This window comes from Poecilia mexicana, unplaced genomic scaffold, assembly GCF_051168715.1.
Source record: "Poecilia mexicana isolate PSO_F unplaced genomic scaffold, ASM5116871v1 scaffold_12, whole genome shotgun sequence".
In the NCBI taxonomy this organism is placed as follows: domain Eukaryota; kingdom Metazoa; phylum Chordata; class Actinopteri; order Cyprinodontiformes; family Poeciliidae; genus Poecilia; species Poecilia mexicana.
Window position 1 is genome coordinate 28,813,673 of NW_028263381.1, and position 16,222 is coordinate 28,829,894.

General features: G+C 39.8%; 1 protein-coding gene across 3 annotated transcripts in view; it reads right to left on the reverse strand.

Moving 5' to 3' along the window:
- prrc1 (proline-rich coiled-coil 1) overlaps positions 1-16,222 on the reverse strand; it is a 65,526-nt gene that overhangs the window by 21,901 nt on the left and 27,403 nt on the right. For all 3 annotated transcript variants that reach the window (XR_015764948.1, XM_088011314.1, XM_015009217.2), the window contains exons 2-3: positions 14,563-14,686; positions 8,820-9,212 (exon numbers count right to left, since the gene is read on the reverse strand). Coding sequence is in view for 2 of the 3 variants with exons in the window: in XM_088011314.1 (XP_087867440.1) it covers positions 8,820-9,212; positions 14,563-14,656 (487 nt within the window). In the remaining variant the exon portion in view is untranslated. The remainder of the gene's footprint in view (positions 1-8,819; positions 9,213-14,562; positions 14,687-16,222) is intronic.

The following is a 16,222-nucleotide window of genomic DNA, read 5'->3' on the forward strand; positions in this document are numbered from 1 at the left end:
TGTAGGCACACTTTAAATGAGCTAATTATATCCCTGGCTATGTGGTTGATGATATACCTCACCTTATGTAATGATGATTGACACCGTTATCTCTTGTCAGGGATTATGTATCAGTTTTATGCATTGTAAGGCTGGAGTGGAATTATTACTTAATTGCCATCCAGAGTGGGGGTAGTGTTGCAGAAAGTGCCTCCACTATATCTGATGAGGAGCTCAGTAAGTAGTGTGTCTGTTGTGTGTGGGTGAGGAAGATGTGTGACAGCAGCCCTCCGGTCAGAAGGGGGCACTGTATGCTGTAACCCGCATGCTTTGGAGTCAGAGAGAGACGGAGTGTGGCTGAGAGTGAGTGGAGACGGTGACTGAAGTATCAGTATTTAGGAAAACCTCTGTGCGGCCTGTATTTGTTAAGTCGAAGCTATTAATTTTACCTCTAACCACCTCAGTGCCACCACATGGTTTATGTTCATACGGGCAAGTGAGGGAGTTAACCCCGAAGTTGAGACCTACTTCGGCCCTGGAGGAAATATCTCCCGTGTTTTCAGTCCATGGGTCAAAAGACAGCAGCAGGAACGGTTAACACAAGCCACCGGTCACTAGGTGGCAGCAGTGTTCAAACTAAACAAGCTCCGTGTTCAAACCAGTAGTAGGAGCCTACACAAGCACCTGCTGATGTAAGGAGAGCTGAGGATTCAAGCACAGATATTTTTAAATATAACTACCGTCATAGAGGAGCGAAGTTTGAAAGTGAAAAGAAAACTGCCAGCAGAGGTCAGTAAATCAAGAATGACTTAGTTTTATGGCCAGGCTAAGAAGCTTTCTTTTCAAATACAAGAATAAAGTTATATTATGAGAACAAAGTTCTATTAGCAGAATAGTTATACTATTCCCAGAATAAGGAAGCAATATTGCCAGAAAAAGCCATTATGAGTATAGGAGCCATGTGTCTTTTCCTGTGTTTATCCACACCAGGGGACATATTTAATTTTGAGTTCAGAGTATGTCTGAAGGGGATAGGGTTATTTAAGTTCAAGTGTGATTCTGTTCAGGTGTCGTAATGGGAAGGGGAAAACTGTTTTCTACTACACTTGTTTTGGATTTATGTCTGATTTATGTGGTTCTAAACAAAAATGTCAAGAGTGATCTGTGATGTGACCAGTGGCTAATACTTTCATTCTGATATGTTAAAAGATCAAGTATTTGCTTATTTGTAAAACTACTACCATCTATACCTTCACAAATGATCAGTATTCTCCATTTTAGTACCGTGTGAAGTAGAGTTATCAATTTAGGACTTTAGTTTTGAACAACTTTACTCAAATTTAAAACACAAACCAAAAAACTGAAAAAATAGTATGATCCCTACAGGGGGGATGTCAAAAAGTAATTGAGAAACACTGGCCCAGAACAAAAAGTTTTAGTGTGTTAACCCACACTTGGATCATAAGCGTCATGTCTCACTTGCCTGTCTTAATAGTGTTTCTGTTATGAGGCTGCAGCTGAGGACTTATGAGTCTACCAAGTTTGTTTAGTGCAGTAGTAGGATAATCATTAGGCGCACATGTGAGTGTGCTTTACCATTAACCAAAAAAAATGGGGTGAAATTTGTAGTGGAATGAACATGAGTGTTGTATGCAAACGCAACCCATTTTATGTGTTCATCCCACTACCCACCTTTTGAATAAAGGTACTTTATAAACTGTCCTTTTATTTATCCATTAGCCCAGAGGTTCCCAAACTGTGGGGCGCGCCCCATAGGGGGGGCGCCGTGTCATTGCAGGGGGGGCGTGGGAAGCCGTCTGGATGAAAAAACAAAACAAAACATGAACACAGTTTTTACCTTAGAATGGCCAACTCTCTGTTATTCCTATGTCAATTTGATACAGTAGAGGCTTCCACACTTCCCATATTTGTGTCCTCTGTCACTTTTATCAGCAGTTAAAACTGTTTAATCCGTTGTTAACATGTTGTAACCTGTTTTTCCGAGCCGCCTTTAAACGCAACATGAGCGCTACGATGCCCGCGCTGGGTTTACACCTGTGAAGGAGACCTGCTGCGGAGCTACGTAGGTTTGTGTTAGAATCACGGCAGCAAACCAGCAAAACGCAAAGAACTTTTCACAGTTTTTCCCTCCAAACTAACTGACTGAGTTGAGTAAAGCTGTTGGATGCAGGTAATGTTAGCTAAAAGATGATTAGTTAATGTCTATACAGAACCTTAAGCTTAACAAGTACCTTGTAGGCTACCGATGTTGGTGTCTATTTTCAGCTACGTACATTTTGCCCAAAACTCGATGCACTTTTGCTAGGTCAGGAAATGCATACAGGTCAATGTACTTTGTGAAATAGTTCATTACAACAAGCACGTATCTGTTTCCATGAGCAGTGACAGGCAATTTTGTGAAATCCATTGCTATTTTTATCCAAACGGCTTTGAGACATTTTTTTAAAGGTTTTATTGGCTCTAGTTGCCTCTATTTAATATCTAATTGACAGGAACATGGGTAATGAGAGAATATGCAGCAAAGGTCACCTGGCCAGGAATCAAACTTGTGACGGCCTCCATACATGGGTTGTGCCCTGCGCCACCACAGCATACCCCTAGACAACATGTTTAAAGGGACCTGCTGATGAGGTGTTGGCTACTGGCGTGCCTCACACACCACACATTGGAAACACCCCACTTAGTTATGTTTCGAGGCATGTATGGCCTGTAGCATATGCCTTGAGCACAATGTAAAGTTGTTACATCAAAATGTCCAATAAGAGAATGGCTATGTAGCCCCACTGACCACTTACTTTTGCAGATCACTTGGGACAAAAATCTGTATAACAGGATCACCAGGGCGATGCCAAACCTGCCGACAGAGAAGAGCATCACTACTAATAAGTTTTGGAAACTCCCTTTAAAAGTACCCGTGCTCAGGGGAGTGCTCAGAGTGGCAGTAGCTGTATTGAGATTTTTTCTTTTTCAAACTTTCATTCCTGCCTTTCTGGGGGAACATAGCTTTGTTTGGACAATTGTTCCTTCTTGCTTTGGACATTGCATAGTTTGACTGATTTTTGGCAATATTTTCCCATTCATTGTTACTTTCTTATGATGTGCAGCCATTGATTAAAATTGGAAAAGCTGAAAAAAATACCACAACTGAAGCCAGAACTCTTAGAGAAGTTGATAAGGAGGCATTGTGGATGCAGAGAGGAGGAAGTTCAAACCATCTGTGGCAGACACAAACTTTTATATTTCGCACCAGAATGTAACGTATAAATGTAGTGCTTTTCCAGTCATTTTGACCACTCAAAGCGCTTTACACTAGAGTCACATTCACCCATTCGCACTCCAACGCTCATACATTTATACACCGATACGCAGATCGGTAGGCAATTTGGGGTTAAGTGCCTTGCCCAAGGGCACATCGACATGTGGCAGGAGGAAGCTGGAATCAAACCTACAACCTTCTGATTGCAAGGTCACAGCCACAGTCACCCAAAAAGAATATAGCCTCTTATTGGGAAAGGGAGAGAGAAGGAGACAAAAAGGCCAGTGGTAGTCCCAGGGATCCTCTAATTAGACTTTTTGCTGCCAATTCCGTTATCAATTACACATGAGGGCCGATCACCGCCAATCACAAATACAGATCACCTGGACTGGTTGTTAATTTTGCACTTTAGGTATAAATGTTACTATGTGGTCTAGCAAAATGGAAAAGTGATCTGGCAATAAAAAATCACCTAATTTAGTCAAAACAAAAGAACAAGCCAAATAGAATATAGACAATGCAGAAAGTATTCAGTCAATAAGACAACTGTAAAACCTGTCTTTGAGAGTATGGTCAAGTCATTTTAACTGTATTTCTTGAATTGGATCTTTTTTTTATAGTTTGTGCATTTTTCCATGTGGGGTGAGTAATTGTTTTTATTGATTTGTACAGCACTAGAGGTGCTTTTAGTAAGAAGGATGCTTTATAGATAAGATTGATCAGTAAAAATCAGTAAAAAAAAAAAAAGATTTAACAGTAAAGGTTCTCAACGGCCTAAATCAAATAAAATTTTATTTGTATAGCACATTTCAGCAACAAGGCTTTTCAAAGTGCTTTACATCATAAAAATACAATACCAAAGTCATAGAACACAATTGAAACATTTAGTCAAGTGTTATTTTTTTCAAAAGCTACTCTAAACAGGTGTGTTTTTAGTCTAGATTAGCGGTTCTCAACGTGGGCGGTACCGCCCCCCAGGGGGCGTTCAGAGGACGGCAGGGGGCGCTGGCGGACATTTTTACAAAAGGGGGGCGCTGGGATGCCTTTGGGGGGCGTTTGGTCGAAGGTAAACTTTACACCTTAAATGCACAACAATGCCAGTTTAGACTTTGAGCAACTTGGTAAAACTGTATTGTGTAACATTAAACCATGCTTGGCTGCAACAATATACATGGCAGCTCTTCTTCTACTCAGTGTTTGTTAGCTTCTGTTAGCTTCTTGGCACAGCTCCGTTCTCCTGCTACTGGTAGCTAAAATCACGATACCCTCACTGTGTATCCCTCTGAAAAATGAACCCATTTAAATAAAGAAATCCCTCCATAGTGATACCATGATAGAGGGCGTTCATTTTATAGCGATAACACCGGAACTGTAAGGTCCGGTATGAAATGGGTGTGATAGAACAACACGGCACTTTTAAATTTCAATAATCAGAATACCGAAATTGTTTCCGTTGTTTTAAGAGGTTTATGTCAGTATGCCTTTTCCCCATCCATACGCTTCCCGACCGCCCTGCGCCATAGGGGCTTAAAAAAAAAAAAAAAAAAAAGACGCGCACATTGCGCAAAACTCTGAAACAGGAGAAGCGGGACATAAAACGGAGCGACGAACTAGATGTGAATTATGGCATAAAAACAGAGAATCTGACGCTGAACAGTGAAAATCAACATATGATGTGAAACATATAATGATTAGGCGGCGCAGCAGGTGATGAGTGAAGATTACTGATGGTGAGAGTCAATAAATAAAAATAAATCTAGCAACAGGAAATAACTAAAGTGGACATAGCAATAAACCAAGAGAGGATAATACTAATCAAAGGAAACTAAATGGAAATGAATGAAGAAGAAAATGCAAGAATAAACTAAGAAACTAAAGTAAATACAGAGGAATAAACTGGTATGGCAAGACCTTTCGATCAATAATTAATACAGAAGACTGTATGGCAAGAATAAACAGACACTATTTCCAGATAAAAAGTAAAATAATATTGTTGAAATGTCATGGGTTTGTTGAGACCACATCTAGTACTGAGAATAAATATATCTTACAGATCATAACAGTAAATAACTTATCACTTATTCATGTTTTTAATTAGATTTGATTAAGAACCAGATTTGTTCTTTATCATTTCTGTCCAGTAAAACTATTAATCTATAAATCAATAGACAGGTCTATATAAAGATATAATCAATGTTTCTGTCTCATATTTCTATGGCATTAAAGGACCTGGAACTTTTGTTTTTCCACTGAAAGCTCTGGTTTGCACACTAAATGCCATGTGAGTGAAGTTTTATGGATGATACTCTGATGTCCCATTCTCCTGAAGGCAGCACAGAGCTGCACCACCAGAAACCGACAGAAACACTGAAGAGAAGAAGAGTTATGATTAATGTAGTTACAGATCTATCCATGTTTTAATGTTGCAGAGCGTTTTGCAAATAGATCAAAGTTTAAACTGGCATGTTGAACATCTTTTATCTGATCATTTTGTGGAATATTTAACAACTAGAAAATGAGAACAAAATAAGAATATTTTTTCCACTCTGATTGGCTGCTGTTAGGGCTACCGATTTTAAGTTGAATGTTCATTGCATTTTTCGTAGGGACCTGTGAAAATAATTTCTATTCCCATGGCTTTTTTGTTCTCTGGGGAAATTATTTTTGATAATAAATACAGAAACAAGCATAAAAATCAAAACATATACAATAGTGATAGTAATATTAATGATAAAATAATGGTCAGTGCAAAGTAGCCTGCAAATTTTTTTGGTGGGGGGCGGTGAGGGACCTGGATAAGGGCTAGGGGGGCGCTGGCCCAAAAAAGGTTGAGAAACACTGGTCTAGATGTTGTTGGAGACTTTCACGTCTCCAGCTAAGGTTCGTTGATGCAGGAGATTCCAAAAGAGTCAGTGAGTTGAAATTAACCAAAATTTATTCAAAGTACAAGATATCTTGGAGATCCACTTATGCATCAAACATGCATACAAGTTACTAAAAGACAATTCCAGTGAGATCTGAAGTCCTTTGTCTCCTACTATATACCCCCCACCCCCCAGTGTCTGTCTTACTCTGCAGCCCGCCCCCTATGTCGAGTCCAGGGTCTAACCTCTAATGGTAGAGCTTTGTTTAAGGCCAGTAGTCAAAAAAAGTCTTTAATGGGGCTATAGAGTAAATATGCTTGTTTTGAGGGAAACACCTTTAATCTGTAACCACAGATCCTATCCTGGGACAAAGTTATAAAGTTTGGTTCATCTCCTCTTTGATTCCCGTTTTGGTTCCTGTCTTCTATCCTGCCGTTATCACTTCTCTATGCAAATCCATCTTACAAAATAGAAATTAACAAACATGACTGGTATATTGGGTTCTTGTTAATGGCAACCCTGTCAATAATGTCAAAATGTTTGGTTTGCTGAATAATGTATTAACTTTTGGATTCGTTATTTGGTAATCTATAATGTTAAGTGTCAATGAAATACATATGTATTATATTTTCACTCTGTCTAAAGCTCCTCACATTTTTGGGAGGATTGTATTAGGACTTTGATGCTATACACAATAATGTGTGGAGTGAATATAAGAGACTTTGTTCATTGAGAGGACACAGCGTTTATTTTTCATCTTTTGTTTGCCTCAACTCTCCTCTAAGGACCTCTCCCATTTTCAGTTCAGGTAGCTGCTTCCTCCTGAAGGAGATCAGTTGTTGTTCTGACGGTTCTCCTCATTGTTTACCATCATGTCAGCCATGTTCCTCTTCTTCTGTTCCCTGGAAAAATGAATCAGACGTTATTGCTTATAGCACAAAAATGTTGATAAATAACACAGAGTTACTAATGTGGAGTTACATAGGAATGATTTAAAACAGATGTATTACTTTGTATGTATGCAAACACTTTTTTACCATTGAGATAAATAACTGGAAAGTCATAAATTAAAGTCAAAACGTAATTACCCATGACTGTATGCAGACATAGTCATGGGTAAAATACCATGACTGTATGTTATGTATATTTTCAGGTTTATTGTGTTTTTATGTCCTGTACAACAAATAGTTCATAACTGTTTAATTACACAGAACAGAACATATGTTTTATTATCTCACAATGGGGGAAACTCTAGTGCAACAACAGCAAAATGAGAAACAATTGAAGCACATAGATTCACGTAGACAAAACACAAAATAAAAACAAATGAAGGGCAACATGGTGTACAATAGACAGTTATAAAGAGCACACTCCGACCCCAAAGAATGTGCAACTGAGTATCTTCAGAAAATGCGCATTTTGTTTGAGCAATAAAAATACAGCATGTCCTTCATGATTGTATGTAGGCAATCATAAATATGTAGACAGATATAAAGAATCTGTCTACATATATCTAGACAGATATATGTACAAACTGCTCACCTGACTGGAGTGCAGCAGCCGCGTTGACATGCATCTGAGTCGGTGTGCACTGTGGGGCTGCGACGGGCTCCAAAGTGGCTAAGTAGGCTTTTCATTCTCTGTGCTATGTCAACAAAAACGATTCATTCCTCACTGCTCCATCAAGTTGCCACTGAATGTTGAAATCCGATGCAAAGAAAAGCTGGCATCTTTGTTCACTGCTTGCTTGTAGCTTTCGTCACTTCTGTGTCGTGTTCTGTGTTTATTTTTCTTCTCTCTTTGCTGCTACGTCTGACCACGCCCACAGCCAATCAGTGAAAAGGAACAAACATTGCGTCACCCACGAAAGTACCCACTAGGTGGCTGCATCACTCACTTGGGAGGCCTGTGTTCCACATGGTTTGTGTTTTTATGTTGTCAATATATTGCTTTGTATATGCAGAGTTCTTTGGACGGGCTGTGTTGCGTTTGTACAATGACAATTCATGACATTATTTGAGTGACTTTCCTTACAGTTATAGTCTTTATAGTCTTTCAATGTCCTTACAATGAATATATCTGAAAATAAAGGATCATTGTTCCAATTCTCACCCTAAAAACATTTAGTAATTCCCTTTAACAAAATCACTGGGAATGGAAACAAAATTGATTTGTGATAAATATTAAAAAGTCCCATATCTTATTATAGTCAAAAAAGGGGAATGTGGTGGAATTTTGTATTATACAGGTAACGTATTACTAATAATCTGATGGTCATATTATGTTATGTTCTTATTCATAGTGTTTATGAACCACCACCAAATGAATATTGCTAAACTAGAAACTCATGGTTAGATGTCTTCTGCAGCTCCTCAGGAGTCAGACTCTCTACTGTTTTGGATTCGTTATCCCCACCTTGGTATAAAACTGTTATTTTGTCTGCTGGTTGTCAGTGCCAACTTTGAGCCATCTCCGTGTACACACAGAACCCACTCCGAGACTTACTTGGAGCTGTAATCTGACCTGTTCATGAGTTTTTGAGCTTGTGGCTCTCATATCATGCTCATGGTATTAAATAAACTTGTCAGTGATTTTCACCTGTGCTTGGCAATTAATGTTTTTCCACAACACTGGAAAAATCTTAATCAATTAAAGTTATTGATTGTTAAACACTAATACCAATGAAGTGTTGCTCCTACCTGGCATTGGAGAAGCATTAGAGAATGTAGGCATCAAGGGCGTCTGTGGTGTTCGTCCAGCATGACCCTGTGTGATGTCGTATCCAGCACTTGTAAAGAAGCCCGTCATGGGTGGGTGTACAGGAGGGGCAGCCATACCAGCTGCTGAGAGAGGACTAACAGAAGAAGGTAGAGGAGGCAAAGGGGGGGAATCCACAGGAGGGAAGGTAGAACTGGTAGGGAAAGGTAAGACAAGAGTTGATGAAGGGGGCAACTGGGAGAGAATGGAACATGGCGTGGTCAAAGAGCTACTGAAGGGGGGAAGGGAATCAATGGATGGAGGAGATTTGGAGACGGAAGTTGAACAATTTGTGATAGAGTTGGCTCCAGAGAAAGAATGCTGACTTGAGAGACCTGAAACAAAAAGGACAAAAATCAGATCTCTTTTCCTCTCTGCTTAATATATACAAAAGATTTTTTTGAGAGCCGGAGAAAGGCTGGCACAGTGCATGAAGGATTGAGAATTCTATAGATTATACATCATGAATCCGAAGGCGTCTTAGCATGTTAGTTATGTGTCATCCTTTGCACAATACATTTTAGCTGCAACTGATGCACAGAGATGACTCGACAGTTCTTTTATTAAAGGGAAGCTGCACTCGACGTGCGCTGAAAACCATCATGCTGCCAGGTCGACAGCATGGCATGTGAAATTACTCCCAACTCGTGTGGCCAAGGCATCAGTGTGGAGCCTAAATCAAGTCTGCTGAAGAGCTTGGTATGCATAAATATTTATTTTTACAGTAAAAGGCTGCTAATAACCAGTGGTGGGAAGCAACGAAGTAGAAGTACTTCGTTACTGTACATAAGTACAATTTTCGTGTATCTGTACTTTACTTAAGTAGATTTAATAATGGATACTTTCTACTTTTACTCCACTACATTTTACAGTAAGTATCTGTACTTTCTACTTCACTACATTTCTACAGAACCGTCGCGTTACTCGCTACATCCAAGTCGCGTTGCTCTTTTTGTCCATTAAAATGTGAAGTTCAGGGTCTTAAGGTGGCGCCGTAAAATCCGAGCAATGATGTGACTTAGTGTCTGTTGTCACCCATGCCTCCACCTTTACTTGCACGCGGAGCTCCAAGACATGTGCAGTGGTTTCCTCTGAGCGGGAGAAGTCTGTCTGATCGTCAGTAATATAATAGAGCTGCATAAATCATAAGATATGGCAACATGAAAAATAAGCAGCGCTTATTTTAAACACAGATGGTGGGGACTTTGTCCAACTTTTAGCGTCACTTGGAAAGAAAGCTTAAAGAAAGGTAAGATCTGTGGACGTGATGCTAGCAAAGCTAGCTGTACAGAGACATGTTGCATCTGCGATGAAAAAAAGTTGTCACTCATGCGCTGAATTATTGTGTGGAGGTGTTGACTGAGGTGTCGCTTATATGGGACAACGCTGTGACCAAAGTCTGCATTGATATGACATTCAGGAACGATCAGATTCTTCTGGGCGGATCTTTACTGATTAAATTTATTTCAGCTCTAAGTATTTAATATCTAGGTGTTTTATGGGAATGTGGATCTTTGATAGGTAAAACTTAATGTTTTTGTGTTGCGTAGCGCAGGGGCTGGTCTTGACTTGGTCTTGGGTAGGTGGTCTTGACTACAACTCTGCTACGTGGCTCCTCGGTTGCATGTCCTCCCCCACCCACCTTCTTTCCATCCCCTTTCTGTTGGATTTCTTTAAAAATAAATGCCACTAGTGGCAAAAAAAAAGTTAAGTTCATGCTATGTTAGGACAGGAGACAAGATGTTTCCATCCCTGAAATTATGATGCATAGAATCACATATCTAAGTCTAAACTATGCTACAGAGTAAACATAATGAAAACATGCTTTATCTGTGGCATTGTTCATTAAAATTGCACATTTCTAATGTATTAAAATTAAATACGATCGGTTCACTTAATGATATTGTATTAGGGATTAGATAATGCATTCAGCAAGTACTTTTACTTTTAATACTTAAGTATTTTTAAAAGCCAGCACTTTTTTACTTAAGTACAAATGTTAATGTGGTAGTTTTACTTTTACTTGAGTGCATTTTTGTCTGTTTATTTGTACTTTTACTTAAGTACATTTTTTGAGTACTTTCTCCACCACTGCTAATAACCAATAGTGTTACACTATTGTCATTGTTTGATAAGCTTTACATTGATAAAAATTTTATAATTTTTTTTTTTTTATTCAAGTCTTCAAGACTTTTTTATTCACAGGAAAACCTGTGCAATTGGCAGGCAAACCTCCCTCCTCCCATCCTCACCACTTTCAACAGAGGGACAATAGAGAGTATACTGACCAACAGCATCTCTGTCTGGTTTGGATCATGCAAAACCTCTGACTGGCAATGTGTGGAGAGAGTGGTAAGGACAGCAAAGATAATTATTGGGACCGAGCTTCCTTCCATCCTTGACATAGCTCATTGTCGCCGCTTGTCCAGAGCTCAATCGATTATCAAAGACTCCTTCCACCCTCAGCATGGTTTGTTCTCCCTGCTGCCCTCTGGGAAAAGGTTCAGCAGTTTCAAATGCAGAACAACCAACAATGCAATCTGGAGTAGACACCGGATGGCTCTTCTCCAGATTGCAGGTTTCCGTGACTGGAAACACGCAACAGAACACTTGAAAGAGCAACAAAACAGCGAAAGTCACAGAAAAGTAATGTCACTGCTCTGCTTGCGTGTGTTCAAGGCAATTTTTTTAAAAATGCCACTAGCCACCGGCTAGTAACTCTCCCTACTGCTACAGGCGAAGGTCCAAAGTGTGCAAAAATAGCTCAAGTGTGTCATGTCCTGCCCTGACACGCAGCTAAATCCAGTCATCATTGAATCAAAGTTTTGACCAGCTTTGGCTGTCAGAGGGGACATACTCGCCCTGAGTAACTGAGCTTGGTAAGGAAATAAACCTGATAATTAGAGAGAAAGATACAGTTGATAAAAATTGAAAGAAAAAGGGAGATGGATAAAAAAAGATAGAAATGAAGAAGGATAATACAGTACATAGAGGATGAATAGAGAACATTGTCAAGTTTTTCTTCCTTAGCAATGTTATATGTAGACATATTCAAGATGTTCAAGTAGTTTTTTTAACCCTTGTTAAAGAGGACTGAGGCAAATGATACAAGTTTTATGTGTGTGGGGTCGGTTGGACCCCATTTCTAAACACAAGGGTTAATAACTACTAAATATATTTTGTCTGTAATAAACATTGATTATGGTAATCAACCGTTCTACAGAGAGATCGCCATTTTAAAAAGAACGCAATGGTGCAATTTTCTACAGAGGCCCTGAAGTGCAAACCACTTCAACAAATTCAAAAACACATTAACAAAGCACAATTACAAATTACAAAAACGCTACAACATTAACAAAACGGAAGAGGTATGTTCCAGTGAGATATGTGAGAAATCACTGATTGGACAATAGGCATGTCCAATCAGTGATTTCTGGGCCCCCCCATGAATTACAAATAGCTGTCTGGTTGAATGAGGTGTGTGTGAGGGTGGGGGGGAGGATTCTTAGGGTGTGCTCACACTGCAGCCTGAAGTAACCCAATTCCGATTTTTTTGCTGGGGCCGTTCACACTGCCAGTAAATGCGACCTGTATGCGCTCTGCAGTCTGAACGGGCAAACGACCTGAAAGTGTCCCGCATGCGCACTAGAGGGCGCAATAGCGTCAGCATTCTCAGTGTTCTTCCAACTGCCATAAAAAGAAGTGCTCAGTGTTTGAGGAAGTAAACATGGAGGCTAATGGTGGAGCTTAGCTTACATATTTTAAGTTGTTGTCCGGGCGGAGCAGCATATTAACAACTTAATCCTCATTATAGTCCGTCATGGTTGTTGTTTTTCTTCCCACTTGCGCGTATCAGGACGCAGAATAGTGAGATTTGTTGAGTATCAGTGACGTTCAGTTCGGATAAATGTGGCCTGGACATTAGGTCGCATTTGAATCGGATACGTATCAGATATGGGCCACATTCGAAAAAGAATCCGACCTGTGCTGTTCACACTGCCATGAAAAGATCGGATACAGGTTGCATTACGTCCTAAAAAAAGAATCGGAATTGGGTCACTTCAGGCTGCAGTGTGAACACACCCTTAGAGACTCCCTGTCTCTAAGAAAGAGGGGGGTGGGGCGGATCGACTTTTTTGGGGGCAAAATGAATGTATGTAGCTGGACAGACAACATCGGTAGCCTACAGGCTACTTATTAAGCTTAAGGTACGTATTGATATTAGCTAGTCATCTTTTAGCTAACTTTACCTGTATCCAACAGCATTACTCAACAGTCGGTTAGTTTTGGGGGAAAACTGTAAAAGGTTCTTTGCGTTTTGCTTCCATGATTCTAACACACCTGCATAGCTCTGCGCAGCAGCAGGTGTCCTTCACTGCCGCACAGGGCGAGTGTCGTAGCGCTCATGTTGCATTTAAAGGCGGCTCGGAAAAACAGGTTATCACATGTTAACAACGGAATAAACAGTTTTAACTGCTGATAAAAGTGACAGAGGACACAGATATGGGAAGTGTGGAAGCCCCTACTGTATCAAATTGACATAGGAATAACAGAGAGTTGGCCATTCTAAGGTAAAAACCGAGCGCATACAACGTTCATGTTTCTTTTTTTTTTTTTTTTTTTCATCCAGACGGCTTCCCGGCATGGCGACCCCCCCTAGAGGGCGCGCCCCACAGATTGGGAACCTCTGACGTATATGCTGAGTCCTACTTACGTCGCTGCCATCTTGAAAGTGGCAGTGGTGAGAATGTGCTGCATGGACTAGTTTCAACTGTTTAACAGTGACCCACTGTCTTTTCACAGGAAGTGGACCCACTGCCTTTCACAGGCAAATATAATAACCTAAATTTACAAGCAGAATTTCTTGACTTTGTGGCCATTATTTTGCTTTTCTGTAGTGAAACAAACTTCTAAACAACCAAGAAATATTTCCTTTGTAACTAAATTGGCCCAGTTAACTACTCTGATTATTTTCTTAGCTTAGCTAACTCTTTTTTATACTGTGTAGTTTTTCTAAAGAGGGAGAGGCAATGAGAAACCTCTAATGGGCACGTTTGCCATTTGTTTATTGTTGCCATGGTTACCTAGAAGTTGGCAAGTTGGCAAGACAAGTCGTTCTTTGTCTGTGGTCAAACATGGTTACTTTAAGGTACCTCAGTTGTCTGTAAGATATTGTAGTGATTAGTTAATGTTTCTGTGTTTTTGAATTTGTAATTGTGCTTTCTTAATGTTGTGTTTTTGTAATTTGTAATTGCTATGTTAATGTTGAAGTGGGTTGCACCTCAGGGCCACCGTAATTTTCTGGCCAATCACCGATCTTTAAAAAACCTAAAGTGCTAATTTTTGTGTGTGTGTGTGTGTGTGTGTGTGCGCGTGTGTGTAAAATATAGCAAAAAAGTGACTAAGTTGGCAATCATGGGGTGACCGTCCTAAACCGTGAAAATGGAGAGTTGACCTGGTGGGCGGGACAATGATTTTCATTATCGTTTACTATACCCCCTTGAAAATGAGATGGTACATCTCAAGGTGCTATTCTTTAAATAAATAAAAGTTCCAATTTTAAAATGTCAGAATTAGAGCTGATAAACAGATTAGAGCAGTTCCCTCTCCATTTTTCCTTATGAAAAATACCTCACCGTTTACCAAAATAAACCTTACAGCAAATCTGGACAAATCAAGTCTTACCACTGGTGAGTGGTGGAATGCTGGCTGAGGCAGCGGGTGATAAAGGTGTTGGGCTAACAGGAGGCGTTGTCTCAATCCCACTCTCTTCCATCATCTTCTTTGCTACAAAGCTGTAGTCCAGATTCTGCAACAAACAAAATTTTTTTAAAATCTTTTCTTTGTAAACATATTTCTACAGGACTCTAAGGCGTGAACAGTTTAGTTGAAATGTTATCTAATTTCTCAGTAGTGCACACCAAAAAAATCTGAGGTTGCCCTAGTGCAACCTGATGTTTTAGTAAAAATAAAAAAAGTCTCTGCGACACGGTAAGTCTTCCTGAAGTTCAACAAGAGAAACAGATTACACTCATATCTTGTGTAACTCTTCTTGTTTAGTCGTCGGTCACCTAACACAACAAAGAACGAAAAACTCCTCACAATGTGACTCACAATGTTATTACATATAAAGTAATAACATTTACTTTATATGTTATTATAAAGTAAATGGCTCTGTTTGTTTTCAGATGTCCTACAAAAATCCCATTTATTTGAATTGCTGCATGTCCCAAAAAGTCCTGTCTGCTGGAAATAAAAATCCACCTTTCTGAGTAGATTACTGAAAACAGCTAATAACTTTATGTGATGGATTGAAATTTGGTTATTTCAGAGGCTGCCTAGTTTGATTTGGCTGAAGCAGTGGTCAGATTCAACCAGCAGGGAGAGTCTAGCGCTTGCGCTACCTATAGTGAAGAGCACCGGAACGTCCTCCTTAGATAATAATCGCTGGAGCAGAAGCACCGTGTCCGGCTCTTTTATTAAAATTCTTCCCTTCTTCAGGCTTTTACATTTGGAGGCACCGCTGGGATATTGATTGTGAGGCGCGGGAATCCTACATCAGAGGAAAACGCCCCATATCAACCATCCCTTTATCAAAACCCAGGCAGTGGAGAGTGCAGCTACAGCAAGGTGACGCCCAACCAAGAGGACTGTAAATTCTGAGATGCAGAAAAGCTACTAGGAAACAACAGTTCTGCTGTAACTGGCAAAACACTATTCTTCAGCACACTTTACCACTGACCTAGAAGAAAAATATACATGCATATGAAAAAAAATGGATTCAGAAGTGGACACTCTACAGTTTGAGATTAAAGGAGCACTCTTCCAACTTACCAGTGACCCGCTGATCGAAATGTGATTTCCTTGGAATTTCAGGAACACGCAAAGAAAATATTGCAGGCAAAACTTGTAATATTCCTGTTTCGCTGATCAGCAAGTATATTGAAAGTGATGAACTGAGACAATTAGAGGATGAAGGAATGTCAGCTTTGCTGAGTTTAATGGACATGATAAAATCAGTGCAGACACAGCAGAAAAAGAAAATGAGGAAGAGGAGAAATTAAGCAGAGAACTGGAACAACTAAAACTCAGTTCAACAGAAAGAAACTGAAATGAAAACCCTGGCAGACAAAAATACAAAGAACATTAAAACGGTGTTTGCTCAGGCTTCCCATACCCATGAAAACAACCTCCCATAGAAAAAAGAATTTAAGATTTCAGGTCAAATTGGCGACCCTGGACAAAAGGACAGGTTAACATTTTCCAGTTTGGCCCGCCAAATAGACAATGGTCTTAGCAAAGGTTACCCTGAATCAGAGATAGTGGATGCTGTTATCAGGGTAAT